A 15,948-nucleotide genomic window follows, 5' to 3' on the forward strand; every position below is an offset into this window, starting at 1 on the left:
CCATTAGGTTTTATATGTGTGTATATATACATGTGTGTGTGATAAGCTCCTTTCAGTTCCCATCTACCAAATCTGCTTACAAGGCTTTGGTTGGCCTAAAGCTATAACAGAAGACACTTGCCCAAGGTGTCACACAGTGGAACTGAACCCAGAACCATGTGGTTGGAAAGAAAGCTTCTTATCACACAACCGCACCTGTGTAATTTTTCTCATGTTACGTCTAATTTCTCTTTATTCACCTCATAGTACTTATTTGCTCAATAAATAAATTTAGAATAATTGCAAGTGCTCAAAGATTGTGTTAGAATTTATAAAGTACTGTAACAATCTCTTGTAATAATGCTTATTTTTTTTTTAACCCATTGTGTCTGCCAGATCAAGATTGAAGCCTGGTGCAGCCATCTGGTTCGCCAGCCCTCAGTCAATCGTCCAACCCATGCTAGCATGGAAAGCAGACGTTAAATGATGATGATATACAACAATCAAATTTTTTGAAAGAAAATGAGATACGTTTATACTTGTTATAAGTAAATTAAAATCACTTTTCTATTTCTTCAAAAACACCCAACAAATATGAAAGGATGCTGGAATCAACATATTTTGACTGACACTGGATTAGACATATAATTTGGAGAAATGTTTTTATCGATATGTCAGTAGAAAATAATGTCATGAAGAGTAAGAGAAAGAGAAAGGACAAAAAGTTATCTCAATGCTAAAAATGCCTGTCTTGCAGTCAAATCAGTTTTAGTAATTGAAATCTTGAATAATAAAAGTAACTTCAAAATCACATTTTGATAAAAATATATTAAAATTAGAATTTTAAAATATTTTCTAGACAGTGTAGACTTTAATAATTACTTTCTTTTAGTAAAAGTTACTTACTACAATCTAATTAACAAACAGCTTTATTTAATATATTGTATAGACTGATACTATAAAGAGCACAAAAGCAACTTCATCTGCAGTGACCAGTATGAATAAATTTTGCATTGAATGTGATTCAGTGCAAAATGGAAAGATAGTTATTTTTTCATTGAATGGGAAATTTCTCACCTGTTACAGTTTATAGAAATGTACAAATTTGAAGACCAGTATGAAATATAATTAAAAAAATGAAAAATGAAAATAAATAAATAAATGACTCAGTGTTTAGATAAGCTAACCATTTTAAGATAATCTTTATACAAACAGTAAACTATTTAAAAACAAACAAATATGAATAAAAGCCTTATGTAAAATATATGGAAGTTAAGATGTATGAAAATTAATTGCACAGAAATTAAAAGCACAAACCAAAGACAAGTTTGTTAAAGAAGTTATAGTTGCTATTGCATGAATTTTAACTCAATAGAAAGTTATTATTGTTTGAGAATTTTAATTCACTATGAAGAACAGTTTCTAACCAGAATAAAGAAAAGGCAACTTGCTATAAATATAATAGAGGTAGACATATTTCCTGTACGTAAGATAACAGCAAACTTTACAATACAAAAAGAGTTACTCGCTTTGAAATCAGTGTATGAATAGATGAGGTGAAGGTTGTTTTTTTGCTGTTTGTTTTTATCTGAGGTCAAATAAGCCATAAGAGATTGCACAAAAAAAAAATTACAGAGTATCATTTACGGTAGAATCTCAAAAAGTATTTGTTGCTTTAAATCAAGAAAGAATTGTAGGATGATCAACTGACTTCTCTTTCTCTCTCACTTTCCCACCTCCCTCTGTTTCCTTGTCCTATTGGGGTAACCAAGTATCTTCTCTGTAGTAACACAGCTATCCTTGACTTGCTATCGTACATCAGCCTCACGCCTGGCACAGAGTCACTTCTCTCAGTTGAGACATCCTTGTCATGCAAGCCATTCGATGACCCTGCAAGTACTGGTGTCATGTAAAAAGCACCTATGTCAGTGCCATGTAAACTGCACCTGTGCTATCGCCATGTAATATGCAGCTGTGTTGGCACCATGTAAAATGCACCCATGCCAGTATCACATAAAATGTACCATGTGAAATGCATCCATGTCAGCATCATACAAAATTTACTCATGTTGGTGCCACATAAATTGCACCCATGCTGGCACCATGTAAAATGCACCTGTGCCAGCACCACATAAACAGAACCCATGCCAGCACCATGTAAAGAGTATGGCACCACATAAAAAGCACCCATTCCGAGTCACATAAAAGCTCTCATGCTGGTGCCACAAAAGCACTCATGCTGATACCATGCAAAAAGCACACATGCTGGCACCACTTAAAGTACACTCAATAAAGTGGTTGGCATTAGGAAGGGCATCCAGCTGTAGAAATCATGCCAAAACAGACGACTGGGACCTGGCTCAGCCCTCCAGCTTGCTAGTTCCTGTCAAACCATAAGTTTCTGAAGGACATCAAAGTGTTACATAATAAATTATTGAAACAATTCTGTGTTTCACTGGTTCAACATATGGCATAAGCTCACAAATTTCTATCTGTTGAAATATGTAGTGAGACTCTTCTTGGATGTCAAAGACCTTATCTTGAAATTTGAGAACCAAGCTCTTTATGTAATTTGATGTTCTGGGCTTGATATGACTAACATAAACAATCTAAGTTTGAAATTACAAGGACCAAATAATTTTCTTATCACATTCCTTGCTACTATCAGGAGCTTTGAATCAATATCACAATTGTTTATCAGACAACTAGAAAAACAAAATAATTCATTAAACATTTTTCTACCACTAAAAGAACAGAAATCCAAAGCAATAGTAGTGGCTATTCCTGCATTGTGTTTTAACCTTTAGAATCAATTCCAAAAGTGGCTTCAAGAATTAAAAAGTCATGAATTAAAACTATGAATATTTAAAATTCCTGTCAGTGAGATGAAGCCAGATGAAGATCCTAATTTCTGTAACTTGAGTAAATTCATTTTACAAATGTATGATGCCTTGGCACCCAAATTTGATAGTTACCAATACAAACAATGTGTTCTGCATTAAACTTAGCCAAGAACCACTTCCCTGTGACACAGATAAAAATCTTCCAAATCAATAAAGAATGGTTACATTGTCAATACCATCTAATAGAGTTTTTTAAAGTAATGCAGAATTTACTCATTAACATGCCAAGTAAGAATTTAATTAATAATTAAAATATTATACTGTATACTATTATAAATAAATATTATTTTATAGGTGGTACATAAAAAGCACCCACTACACTCACGGAGTGGTTGGCGTTATGAAGGGCATCCAGCTGTAGAAACATTGCCAGATAAGACCGGAGCCTGGTGCAGCCTTCTGGCTTCCCAGATCCCCGGTCGAACCATCCAACCCATGCTAGCATGGAGAACGGACGTTAAACGATGATGATGATGATGATACCAATGAAGTCAGCTGTTGTGGCTTTCCATACAGATCAGTGCACTATTTCCTGCAGAAGATAAGTCTGGAATCAAGGCAACTGAAGAAAACCGTCATGGAAACAGGCATAGCAGTTGAAACTAGCTCAAGATGACTGTTGTTGATAAGAAGCCACAAGTGGAACCCTACTCAGGTGAAGCATACAGACTACAGATTGAAACACTTGAAACCCTGAGATACCTGCCGATGATATGGAAGGATTTCCAGTATTGCAAAGGATTTAAAAGAGCTTGCAAAACCCCTGAGTAGTTGCTGCAGTTTCTGTGTGGCTCAAAGCATCTCTGATGTTTATTTCACCTATGACATCTTGGGTATTTTAATATTTCAATAAAATCGTATAACTACAAGGGTAGGCTGAAAAGTTCCTAGGCTGACTATGAAGGAGTGATGCTAGAGTTGTGAAATCTTGTGTACATTAATTTCAATGCTTCTTATTAATACATGCATTGTTTTTTTCCCAGTAAACTGTCAGCTGACTGTTTAAAGATGACTTTAAAAGTAACTAGTAATGACTTCTCTTGAAAGCAGATAAAATTTAGCATTGTGGTGTTATCAAGTACCTGCAGGAAAAGGGTTTAGCCCCAAAGGACATTGATGTTGCCATGGTTGCTATATTAGGAGATGATGCTCCAGCTTTATCAAAAGTGCAAAAGTGGGAAGCTGAATGTAGGACAGGAAGGAGAGTCTTGAAGAGGACCCAATGTCTGGATATTCTGCAACTGCCACCACCAAGGAAAACATTGATAATTTTTCACCATATGCTGATGGATGACAAGCAACTGTCATAAATCAAATGGCCAATGCTACTAGAATATCTCATGAGAAAGTTGAGAATATTCTGTCCAATGAATGAAGGTTCTGCTCAGTGGGTGTCATGTCTTCTGACACCTGATCAAAAGTGCACCAGGCTGACGATATCACAGGAAAATCTGACATTGTTTGAGGCATACTCAGCTGGCTTCCTTGAGCATTTCCTAACCCAGGATGAGGGTTGGGTTCATCACTTTGAGCCAGAGATAAAGAGACATTCCATGCAATGGAAACACCCTTCCTCACTAGCTCCAAATAAAACTAAGGTCATTTTATCTGCAGGGAAGGTGATGGCCTTAGTTTTTTGGGATGCAAAAGGCATTGTGTTTATCAACTATCTTCAAAAGGACCACATCATCAATGGAGAGTACTATACCAACTAGCTAAGGTAATTATGAAAGACTGGTGTTGTTTCATCAGGGCAATGCTTCAGCTCATAAGTCCTTGGTTTCAATGGCTACTGTGCATGACTGTGACTTTGAATTGGTTGATCACCCACCCTATTTTCCTGATGTGGCTCCATCTGACTATCATCTATTCCCCTACATGAAAATAAAAATTGGCTGGGAACCAGTATCGCAGTGATGATGACATCATATCTGCTGTTGTTACTAGTTACTTCTGAAGTCTTCTTTGAACAGTCACATGTCGGCTTACCTGGAAAGAAACAATGCAATTATTAATTTAAAAAAGAGTTGAAATTAATGCATGCAAGGTTTCACAGCTCTAGCATCACTCCTTTATAGGTATCCTATGAAATTTTCAGCCCACCTTTCTATCTGGTGTATTATTTTTCTCAGTGCAACTGTATCCCTAAATGTTCTTATGAATTTGCAGTCCCCACTGCTAAAACAGTCCCCACCACTGTTCTAAAGTAAGTTTAACATTGATTTATAAAATAAATGCTTTGTGTTTAAATGACACTACAGGATGTATAAATAGTACAGAAAATATAAACCATATGTGCAAGAGAGAGCAAACCAATTTGAAAAAATATCTAACTGTTGCTATGAAATAAGAAACTAAGAAACACAGTCATTATTAAAACATATATAATGATAGAGACATTTAAATCCTTATTTACTTGCAATAAATATATCTGAAATAATGATCTATTATTTTATACTTCTGTTGATAAAATGTAGACATTTAACATACGATCATAATGTTAATGCATAGCTCTGATTGACACACTTCCTGTGTATACATTAACAACAGCTAAGAACTAACTTATGTCTTGTAAACAAAAGAACTGCCAAACTGTGACGGCTTCTAATGTTGTGTCAACAGCATGTATTAAAGTTTTGAATCTCAAAAGACAATGAGAAGTACACATAACCTAGATACTTCCTGATACAATTTCTATGAATTAAGGTCTTGGAAACAGCAGGCATGGCTGTGTGGTAAGAAGTTTGATTCCCAACCACAGAGTTCTGGGTTCAGTCCCAATGTGTGGCACCTTGGGCAAGTGTCTTCTACTATAGCCTCAGACCAACCAAAGCCTTGTGAGTGGATTTGGTAGATGGAAACTGCTTGACAACTGGTGTTGGCATGTTTACATCCCTATAATTTAGCAGTCTGGCAAAAAGTAACCAGGCCTGAAAAAAAAGCCCTGAGGTTGATTTATTCAATTAAAAAAGTTCAAAATGATAAGATCAATAAAACAGATCTTCCAAAGCCGACCCAATTTCATTTAACAGTTCTGGCCCACATCCATAAGCCTTCACCCTCTAATATGCTACAATCATTAGCTTATCAATGCATTAATCACTGTTTCTTTCAACTAACAATCTAGATACCAACCACCTCTGTCTGAAATACTTTGACGCTTCCTCTATTTTGCTCTGTACAGACTTGTTTATTTTCTATAAAATTGTACTCAAGCAAGATTTCTAAGGAAAATAAGCTTGATATTGCAAAATATTTCTTTAACTTTATGTCACTTGACCTTCGAGAACAGCAACGATAAATGTTTCACCATGTCTTGAAATTGTAAAGGAATGTGGAAAAGTTGCAAAAAATTCACTTATTTGTAGTTATTACAGTAAAATTCATTCTAATGGAAAGTCAATTTAAATGTATATATAATATATATTTTATGGGAGCTGCTATATGCAGATGACCTTGCTCTTATTGCAGAATCTTTAGCAGAATTGGAGAAAAATTCCAGGAATGAAAACAAAACCTGGAATCAAAAGGCCTTAAAGTTAACCTAACAAAGTTGTTGTTAGTAAGACAGAAAATAAAACTCTCTTTCCATCAGGTAAATGGCCCTACTCAATATGTAGGAAAGGAGTTGGAAGAAATTCCATTTGCTGCAACCAGTGCAAAGTATGGACACATAAGAGGTGCAACGGAATCACACGTAGATTAACAGATAATGTTGTCTTTGTATGTGGAATATGTGCAGGAACAATAAACACTAAGAGCACACGGGGCTTAGATTCTCTCAAATGCCCAGGATGCTCTCTTGAGGTTGTAGGTAGTTTCTGTTACATAGGTGAGCAAATTAGCAATGGTGGAGGATGTTCTGAAAGTATTGTTTCTAGAATAAGAATTGGGTGGAGGAAGTTCAGAGAGCTATTATCTCTGTTTGCAACTAAAGGACTCTCTGTCAGAGTGAAAGGTCGACTATACGATGCTTGCAGCAAACATGTATAGACTGGAGAGAAATGTAGGTAGTATGCTCTGTTGGATGTGAAACATCAGTGCACATGTACGACAAAGTGCAAATGTTTTGAGAGAAAAGTTGCGCATAAGAGGAATCAAATGTAGCATGCAAGAGAGAAGACTATGTTGGTTTGGACATGTGATGTGTATAAATGAGGACAACTGCATAAAGAAGTGCTGATCACTAAAAGTAGATGGTACCCACAGAAGAGGGAGACCCAAGAAGACATAGGATGAAGTAGTAAGGGCCAATCTCAGGATGTTGGGCTTCACAGAGGAAATAACAATGAACCAAGATGTCTGGTGCGATAAAGTTCTTGAGAAGACCTGCCCATGTCAATGAAACTGAGTTCTAGAAGTGCTGTGTCCTACCCACACTTAACAAGAAAATTTCTGAAACACTCTGCCACAACAAACCAAACTAAATCTCTTCTTTTCTTCACATTTCCACTTCATGCACTAGGCCTACATCCCACTCCCATACCAACGCAAATGTCTCTCCTGCACGCTGCATCTTATGTCCAACATTTCTCTCAGGGCGCTCACACTCTGTCGTGCATGGACACTGACATTATACATCAAGTGGATCATGCTAGCTTCATTTCTTTCGAGCCTACGCATGTCCTCCGCAGTCACAGCCCATGTTTCACTACCATGAAGTATGGCAGTTCGTACACATGTGTCATACAATCTACCTTTCACTCTGAGTGAGAGACCTTTTGTCGCTTAGGTAGCGGAAACTATCAACTAATTCTATTTTCTCCCCCAGGAGTGTAATGGAATCTGTTTTATGAGCATCTGTGGTGTTTATTGCCACTGTGCATCTGCTTCACACAAAAGCTATCTTCTTGGTTAATCTTCCTTTGATGTTGCTGCACCTCTTATGTTTCCATAGCTTACACTGGGTACATCTAATGGAGTTTCTACCTACACCTTTTCTACAGATTAAGCAGGGCCACCTACCTGAAGTGGGGTGTGATGAGTTTGCCTTCCTACTTACTAGAACTTTGGTCTTTGCTACATTGACTCTAAGGCCTTTTGATTCTAAACCTTGCTTCCACATCCGAAATTTCTTTTCTAGTTATGGTAGTGATTCTGCTATGAGGGCTAGGTCATCAGCATATAGGAGCTCCCAGGGGCAACCCGTCTTGAATTCCTCAGAATGCAAAAAAATAATTAAATATCTGTGTCAAATAGGCGCAGGAGTGGCTGTGTGGTAAGTAGCTTGCTAACCAACCACATGGTTCCGGGTTCAGTCCTACTGCGTGGCATCTTGGGCAAGTGTCTTCTGCTATAGCCCTGGGCCGACCAATGCCTTGTGAGTGGATTTGGTAGACGGAAACTGAAAGAAGCCTGTCGTATATATGTATATATATATATATGCATGTGTGTTTGTTTGTGTGTCTGTGTTTGTCCCCCTAGCATTGCTTGACAACCGATGCTTGTGTGTTTACGTCCCCGTTACTTAGCGGTTCGGCAAAATGAGACCAATAGAATAAGTACTGGGCTTACAAAGAATAAGTCCCGGGGTTGATTTGCTCGACTAAAGGTGGTGCTCCAGCATGGCCTCAGTCAAATGACTGAAACAAGTAAAAGAGTAAAGAGTAAATGAAAGAGGTTTAGGCACAATATGAAATCAACCAAACTTGACTAAATAAAGAAAAACATACTCAGCATAAAAAATTATCCACAGTTTCATTGCGATCTGCTGGAGAGTCTCTTTTCATGATATATTAAAAAGAAGATGCAATTGAAATTTGTCATTACTCATTTTACCCCAATTTAGACATCACTTTTTGAAATTTGAAAAATATCAAATTAGAGGCAAAAATTGACTTGGAATCCAACAGAGAAAAGGATATTAATTGTTAAACACTAAAAATTATTCAAATATTTTATTAGCAATTTCAATGATATCGGGTCAAAATTGAGGAAAAATTTCTTGAAGAGATACCAGTTTTGACTCCTAAAGATGCTGCTGGAATACTTGCAATGTAACGATTTCAAACAGGTGGTAAGAAAATAATGAGAAATCAGAAATTACTCATTTTACCCCGGTTACTAACCCCTCCCCCCTACGGCGTAAATTTTAATTAAAAAATCTTACGTGGGCTCCTGAGGGCCACAACGACCCCGATTGAAACCACCAAGCCAACAAACGTACATTCTTGTATACTTATGGTTCACTTGATAAAGAGAATAAAATTCCAATAAAAGGGTACGGCCTTTTCTTTCACCTTCTTTTCTAATTCACTTTTTTTCATACAAAGCGCATCTATTACGACGTGCTTCTCATTCCTATCCTATATCCGGTTATATTTTACCGAGCTGATATAGAAAATCAGTTGTATATCTGGAGTGTCAACTAATTGCCTTGAGTAGCGACAATTTAAACCACATATCCCAGGACATGTTTTAAAATTCACATCTGCCACGAAAATAGATTATATAATCGTTTATATTTACCGTGAAAATTGAATGTTTTCACTAAACTTCAATTCGAAAAAAATATATATATGTATATATATAAAAGAGAAAGAGGCCAATACTATAATTATACTGTTGATAGCCCTACCTTGATTTTCCGTCGTAACCTTAACTTGAGGACTTAGTCTCGACTGAACCTGAAGTAGAAATTATGATTTTTGTCCTCATATTTTTGCTTACTACTTTGAATTGTGGTGAAACTATCAATACAAGCTGTAAAAAATATGATGGTGTAACGGCTGATAATTTTGTAAGTACTACAGAAATACAAGCTACCAATTATTTTAAAGTTTTTTTTCTCGCCATGCCAGTTTTCCGTATGGTATCTTATTTACACTATTTTTCTTATCATTATTCTTGTTTAGAAGATTTTATTTTAACTTTCAAACCACACGTAATATATTGTCATTGGTGTTAATTTGATGCATAAAAGTTTTGCTCTAAACTTATTAATCTTCAAACAACAGCACTTACTATGAATTTAGGATGTGAACTTTGTTACCTGTGATCTGTCTTATTCTAAACAATAATTGTGAGGTGTATTCTTCCGTTCTGTAAATTACAGACGTGTTCTAAGTTTGTCTTCTATAGATGTAATTATTAATCAATTTATAATTTTATACATTATGTAATCAACTAAACTGTTGAGCTTGCGAAGCCCTGTCAACCTTCGCTCATCTGTATTGGTAACAGCTGGAAAATCTGAAAATGTTGAGCTAAAACAGAAGTGATTTTATCATTTGGTTTTTACAAGATTTGCTTTAATGAAAAAGTAATTAACATAATTAGTTCCCTTTTTTTTCTCAAAATGCTTTTGACGAAAACAAACACTCAAACAAAGCTGGAACACGATTTGGTATATCGATTTCTGACAGATCGAATCTGAGATTCGATCCGTCCCTTAATTTGGGTCCCTCAATTCTGAATTTTGTTTCATTACAACTATCTTAATAATACAGTTTTCGATGGAAAATTTTTAGTAAGAGAGGTTTTCAAAGATAATATAGATTACAATTATATTGCTGAAATGCTTAGCCATTCAGTCGCTCATTCATAATCACGTTACATACATAGCAACTTTTCTGATATTTTCGATCCATATTGTTCGTTAATGCCAGTTTATTAACGACTTTAATCACTAAATACTTTTGATTTTATTTTGTAGTAAGTTAATTTAGAAATTTTATTTCATCATCACTACCAATTTCATATTGATAATGAATAATTCGACGATCTTATTTAATTGAATAATGTAAATAATCGATTTGTCTTTTTTTTTTAAGCTTGTTCAATGATTATGAGCAAGTTCTTGAATGGGCTATTTTCTGAATAGAATAAACAAACATTTTTAAAGATTTCATCAGCATAATTGTCATTTACACCTTTGGAAACATATTTTTGTAATATTTCAACAAGAAATGAGTGGTTTTTAAAAAATTTCCTAAGACACAAAGTCCAGGTGGGAGTTCACCTGTAAGGAGGGCTAAAGCAGTTTCACACCTCTCCTTGAAAAATGCATGTTTTTGAAAACATTTTTTCGGATTCCTACGTTTTAGATGTCGGAGATTACGAATATGCAACAAATTTTTTAAAAATTTCACCCCCTCCCGAATTAAAAAATTTCAGTTTGTTTACTTTATAGAGATCGTAGCGAATTGACGAACATAGGCAAATCGAAATTAAATACAGACAAAACATTAAAGTGAAAAGAATTTGCGTTTTAATTGTGTCTGCCTTAAATAATCGTAAATAATAATATAATGTGAATTAAATATACACCACATCCCCATGTGAGCCATTTTATGAGAAACAAACAATATTTAATAATGTTATAAAGTTTAATAAGGGGCTCAAATTTCATCCCTCCCCCAATTTTAAATTTTGAACTTTTTCATCCATTTATTTATTTGTCTGTCTATCTATTTATCCTTGTCCGTTTATTCATATAATATATTTGTCAACTAAATGTGACGGTCCTATAGAAGACGGTATTACTGTTGTTTTTAGCCTCAGGAAGACATTCATATCTATCTATCTATCTATCTATCTATCTATCTATCTATCTATCTATCTATCTATCTATCTCTCTTTCTCTCTCTCTTTGCTACCCACAAGGGGCTAAACACAGAGGAGACAAATAAGGACAGACAGACGGATTAAGTCGATTATATCGACCCCAGTGCGTAACTGGTACTTAATTTATCGACCCCGAAAGGATGAAAGGCAAAGTCGACCTCGGCGGAATTTGAACTCAGAACGTAATGGCAGACGAAATACGGCTACGCATTTCGCCCTGCTTGCTAACGTTTCTGCCAGCTCGCCACCTTCCTTCCTTCCATCCATCCATCCATCCATCCATCCATGCATACATTACATACATACATAACATACATACATACATAACATACATACATACATAACATACATACATACATATATAACATGGATCTTTTCGCTTTGAACGGCAGTTTTTTCTAACGGTGTCATATGAAATTGTTACCAATAATTATGACCCTAGTATCGATCTGTTTTAGGGTTGGGGTGGGGGAAGGGTATCTTTTTTTTTTTCTTCAGAAATATAAATAAACCCAATCTGTTTCTTAAACGAGGGACATATTCATACGGCACAGAATGTTTTCACCTCAATAGACGTCATTGAAATTGCAGAAATTGAAGAGAAAAACAACAACAAATATCTTACAAACTATAGAATTCTCTCAAGAGAAAAAGATGTTTTATAAACACATTCTACCAGTATACGAAGTTTTAAAGTGTTTAGTTACGTGGAAATTATTTTAAAAAACTGCCGTTCAAACCGAAAAGATCCCATAACATACATACATGCATGCATGCATGTATGTATGTATGTATGTATGTATGTATGTATGTATGTATGTATGTATGTATGTATGTATGTATGCATGCATGCATGCATGCATGCATGCATGCATGCATGCATGCATGCATGCTGCATGCATGCATGCTTATTAAATTTGAAAGTTTCAAAACGTGGTTTCTTTCATTTCCGGAATCTCCGTCATCTAAAACATAGGGGGAAAAAATGTCGAAAAAGTTCAAAACCTTAAACGGGAGTGGTGGTGAGTTGGGGGGGGGGTGCACATTCGTAATCTCCGACATCTAAAACTTAGGAATTCACCCCCCCCCCAATGCATTTTTCAAGGAGACCTGCGAAACTGCATTAGCCCTCCCACCTGTAGTTTGAGTGGCGGGGGTAAAGAATGTGTACACCACCCGTTTTCGGTATTTCTTTCTTTCTTTCTTGCTTTTTTTTTTGGGGGGGGATTTCTATGTTTTCGATATAGATCACGTTTTCAAAATTTTTATTGGTAAATATGAAGAATCTTTCTCAACGACAAATTAAAAAAAAAAACCCACAGGAACAAACAAACAAGCACACACACACACGCACAAGAACAAGCACGCACTTCGATACGTCAATAGAACAAGCACGCCGCTGACAGTTGACGACACGTACTCACTGAAATTACCGAGTAGTATGTTTATAATATAAATTCGGCAAAATAGGGCAAACTAATCGTTTCAGAGATATTCGCATTTTAGGACAGTACTGAGTACAATTTGCTGTTTGCAAATACAACCGGGGAAGATGAGTAAAAACGGTATGGTTGTTCGGCGGAATTGAAAGAGTTTTGAAAACAACATTCATGGTGCCTTCATCTTCCGATTGTGATGAGGGAGAATCAAGGGATGTCGTAACTCTTATTCCTCTTCTTATTCGTCATTTTCAACCGGGGCCAGTGATTTTGGTTAAATTACGATATGAGTATATGCATGCATGTATGTGATATATATATATATATATATATATATATATATATATATACTAGCAGTATCGCCCGGCGTTGCTCGGGTTTGTAAGGGAAATAACTATATAAGCATTTTTAGAGAGTTACTTCCCTTATAGATGCCAATTCGGGCTTTCTTAGCCATTTCTGTTTTGGTGTCTTCAAGCCATGAAGTCGTTGTTCTAAAAGAACGCTGGTCTCCTTGACAACGCATTACGACGTTGATTTCTTTACACTCCCTTCCCCACAGCTTCACGAGGGAGGGAAGGGGGAGAAACAAACAGGTGCAGGTGTGACCATGGACGCCAACTCCGCCGCCATTGATACACGAAAGATTATGCATTAAAATGGAATAAAAAATGATGTTAAATTATTTTTAAAATCGTAGACTCATCGTTGACGCGCGCTAATAGACAGACGGGCTCGATATGAATCACGACTATAAGATACCCGAATTTGGTTAAACTGCACCGCAAAATGTGGGAGGAGTTAGGAATCTAAATCGAAGGGGACAGACACTCACACAACTAGAGTTTTATATATATAGATATATATATGCATATATATGTATACATATGTATATATATGTATACATATGCATATATATATGTATACATATGCATATATATATGTATACATATGCATATATATATATGTATACATATGCATATATATATATGTATACATATGCATATATATATGTATACATCGAACTCTCTCATGCACCAAATAGCAGTTGCTAGAAAGCCTCCATGAAGTGAAACCAAGTAGCAACACCAAATGGCGGTGCCCCAGCATGGCCACAGCTCATAAGCTGAAACTAGAATCAATCAATCAATCAATCATATGCATATATGCATATATACATATGCACATATATGCATATACATATGCATATATACATATATATATATATATATATATATTATATATATATATATATACATATATGTATAGTTAATCCAAACATGAACAAAGAGAAAACACAACACGAGGATGTGGATCAAGTATACTGAAATTGGACGCTCAGGAAAGGAAGAAGGAGGATTTAACGTATTGAGTGGTGCTTTTCGTCAGAAACATAGAATAAGCAAAGGTCCAAGGAAGGGAAAATGGAGAAAATGGTGGCGACAGAAAGAGAAAAGTGGAAGTAGAAGAAAAGTAAAAAGACGAGAAAAAGTGGAAGAGTCACGATATATACATATATATGTGTATAAATATATATGTATATAAATATATATGTATATAAATATATGTATATACATATATATGTATATGTATATGTATGTATATGTATATGTATGTATATGTACATGTATGTATATATATACACATGTATATATATGTACATATATATGTATATATATATATGTATAGTGGTTTTATCTCTAATTTAATATAATATATATATATATATATACCCAGTGTAAGCTATGGACACATAAGAGGTGCAGCAATGTCAAAGGTAGGCTAACTGGGAAGATAGTTTTTGTATGTGGCAGATGCTCAGGAGCATTAACCTCTGAAAATCTGCAGAAAATAACTTCAGTCACTTTCCAAGGGGAAAAACTAGAAGTAGTTGATAGCTTCCGTTATCTAGGTGACCAAGTCAGTAGTGGGGGTGGGTGCGCTGAAAGTGTAACTGCTAGAATAAGAATAGCCTGGGCAAAGTTTAGGGAGCTCTTACCTCTGCTGGTGACTAAAGGCCTCTCGCTCAGAGTAAAAGGCAGACTGTATGATGCGTGTGTACGAACAGCCATGCTACATGGCAGTGAAACATGGGCCGTGACTGCCGAGGATATGCGTAAGCTCGTGAGGAATGAAGCCAGTATGCTCCGATGGATGTGTAATGTCAGTGTACATACTCGACAGAGCGTTAGCACCTTGAGAGAAATGTTGTACCTAAGAGGCATCAGTTGTGGTGTGCAAGAGAGACGATTGCGCTGGTATGGTCATGTGGCGAGAATGGATGAAGATAGGTGTGTGAGAAAGTGCCAATCCTTAGCAGTTGAGGGAACCCGTGGAAGAGGTAGACCCAGGAAAACCTGGGACGAGGTGGTGAAGCACGACCTTCGAACTTTAGGCCTCACTGAGGAAATGACCAGCGACCGAGACCTTTGGAAATATTCTGTACGTGAGAAGACCAGGCAGGACAAGTGAGCCCAGCCCACTTATGAATGCCTTTCCTCCCTTGGACACAAAGACCTGTTGAGGCAAGCGAAGTCGATATAGAACCTCATCCGACGACAGGCACCCATGCCAACCCCCCTTTGCTTGCGAAGACATGTTGGGGCAAGCGAAATCGAAATCGAAGTCAAAATCGAATTGAACCAGCCAGGATCCCTGGTCTGGTGGTACGTAAAAAGCACTATCCGACTCGTGGCCGATGCCAGCGCCGCCTCCACTGGCTTCTGTGCCGGTGGCACGTAAAATACACCAATCTGACCGTACGACAGGCACCCATGCCAACCCCCTTGCTTGCGAAGACATGTTGGGGCAAGCGAAATCGAAATCGAATTGAACCAGCCAGGATCCCTGGTCTGGTGGTACATAAAAAGCACCATCCGACTCGTGGCCGATGCCAGCACCGCCTCGTCTGGCTTCCGTGCCGGTGGCACATAAAATACACCAATCCGACCGTGGCCGTTGCCAGCCTCGCCTGGCACCTGTGCAGGTGGCACGTAAAAAGCATCCACTACACTCACGGAGTGGTTGGCGTTAGGAAGGGCATCCAGCTGTAGAAACACTGC

At 36.8% G+C, this 15,948-nt stretch overlaps 1 protein-coding gene across 1 annotated transcript in view; it reads left to right on the forward strand.

Annotated features, from left to right (window-relative positions):
- The first annotated feature begins 9,134 nt into the window (after window positions 1-9,134).
- Window positions 9,135-15,948, forward strand: part of LOC115217394 — a 79,772-nt gene continuing 72,958 nt past the window's right edge. The window contains exon 1 of the mRNA XM_029787077.2: window positions 9,135-9,621. Coding sequence (XP_029642937.1) covers window positions 9,523-9,621 — 99 coding nt within the window. The 5' untranslated portion in view covers window positions 9,135-9,522. The remainder of the gene's footprint in view (window positions 9,622-15,948) is intronic.

Source organism: Octopus sinensis, linkage group LG11, assembly GCF_006345805.1.
Source record: "Octopus sinensis linkage group LG11, ASM634580v1, whole genome shotgun sequence".
Taxonomy (NCBI): domain Eukaryota; kingdom Metazoa; phylum Mollusca; class Cephalopoda; order Octopoda; family Octopodidae; genus Octopus; species Octopus sinensis.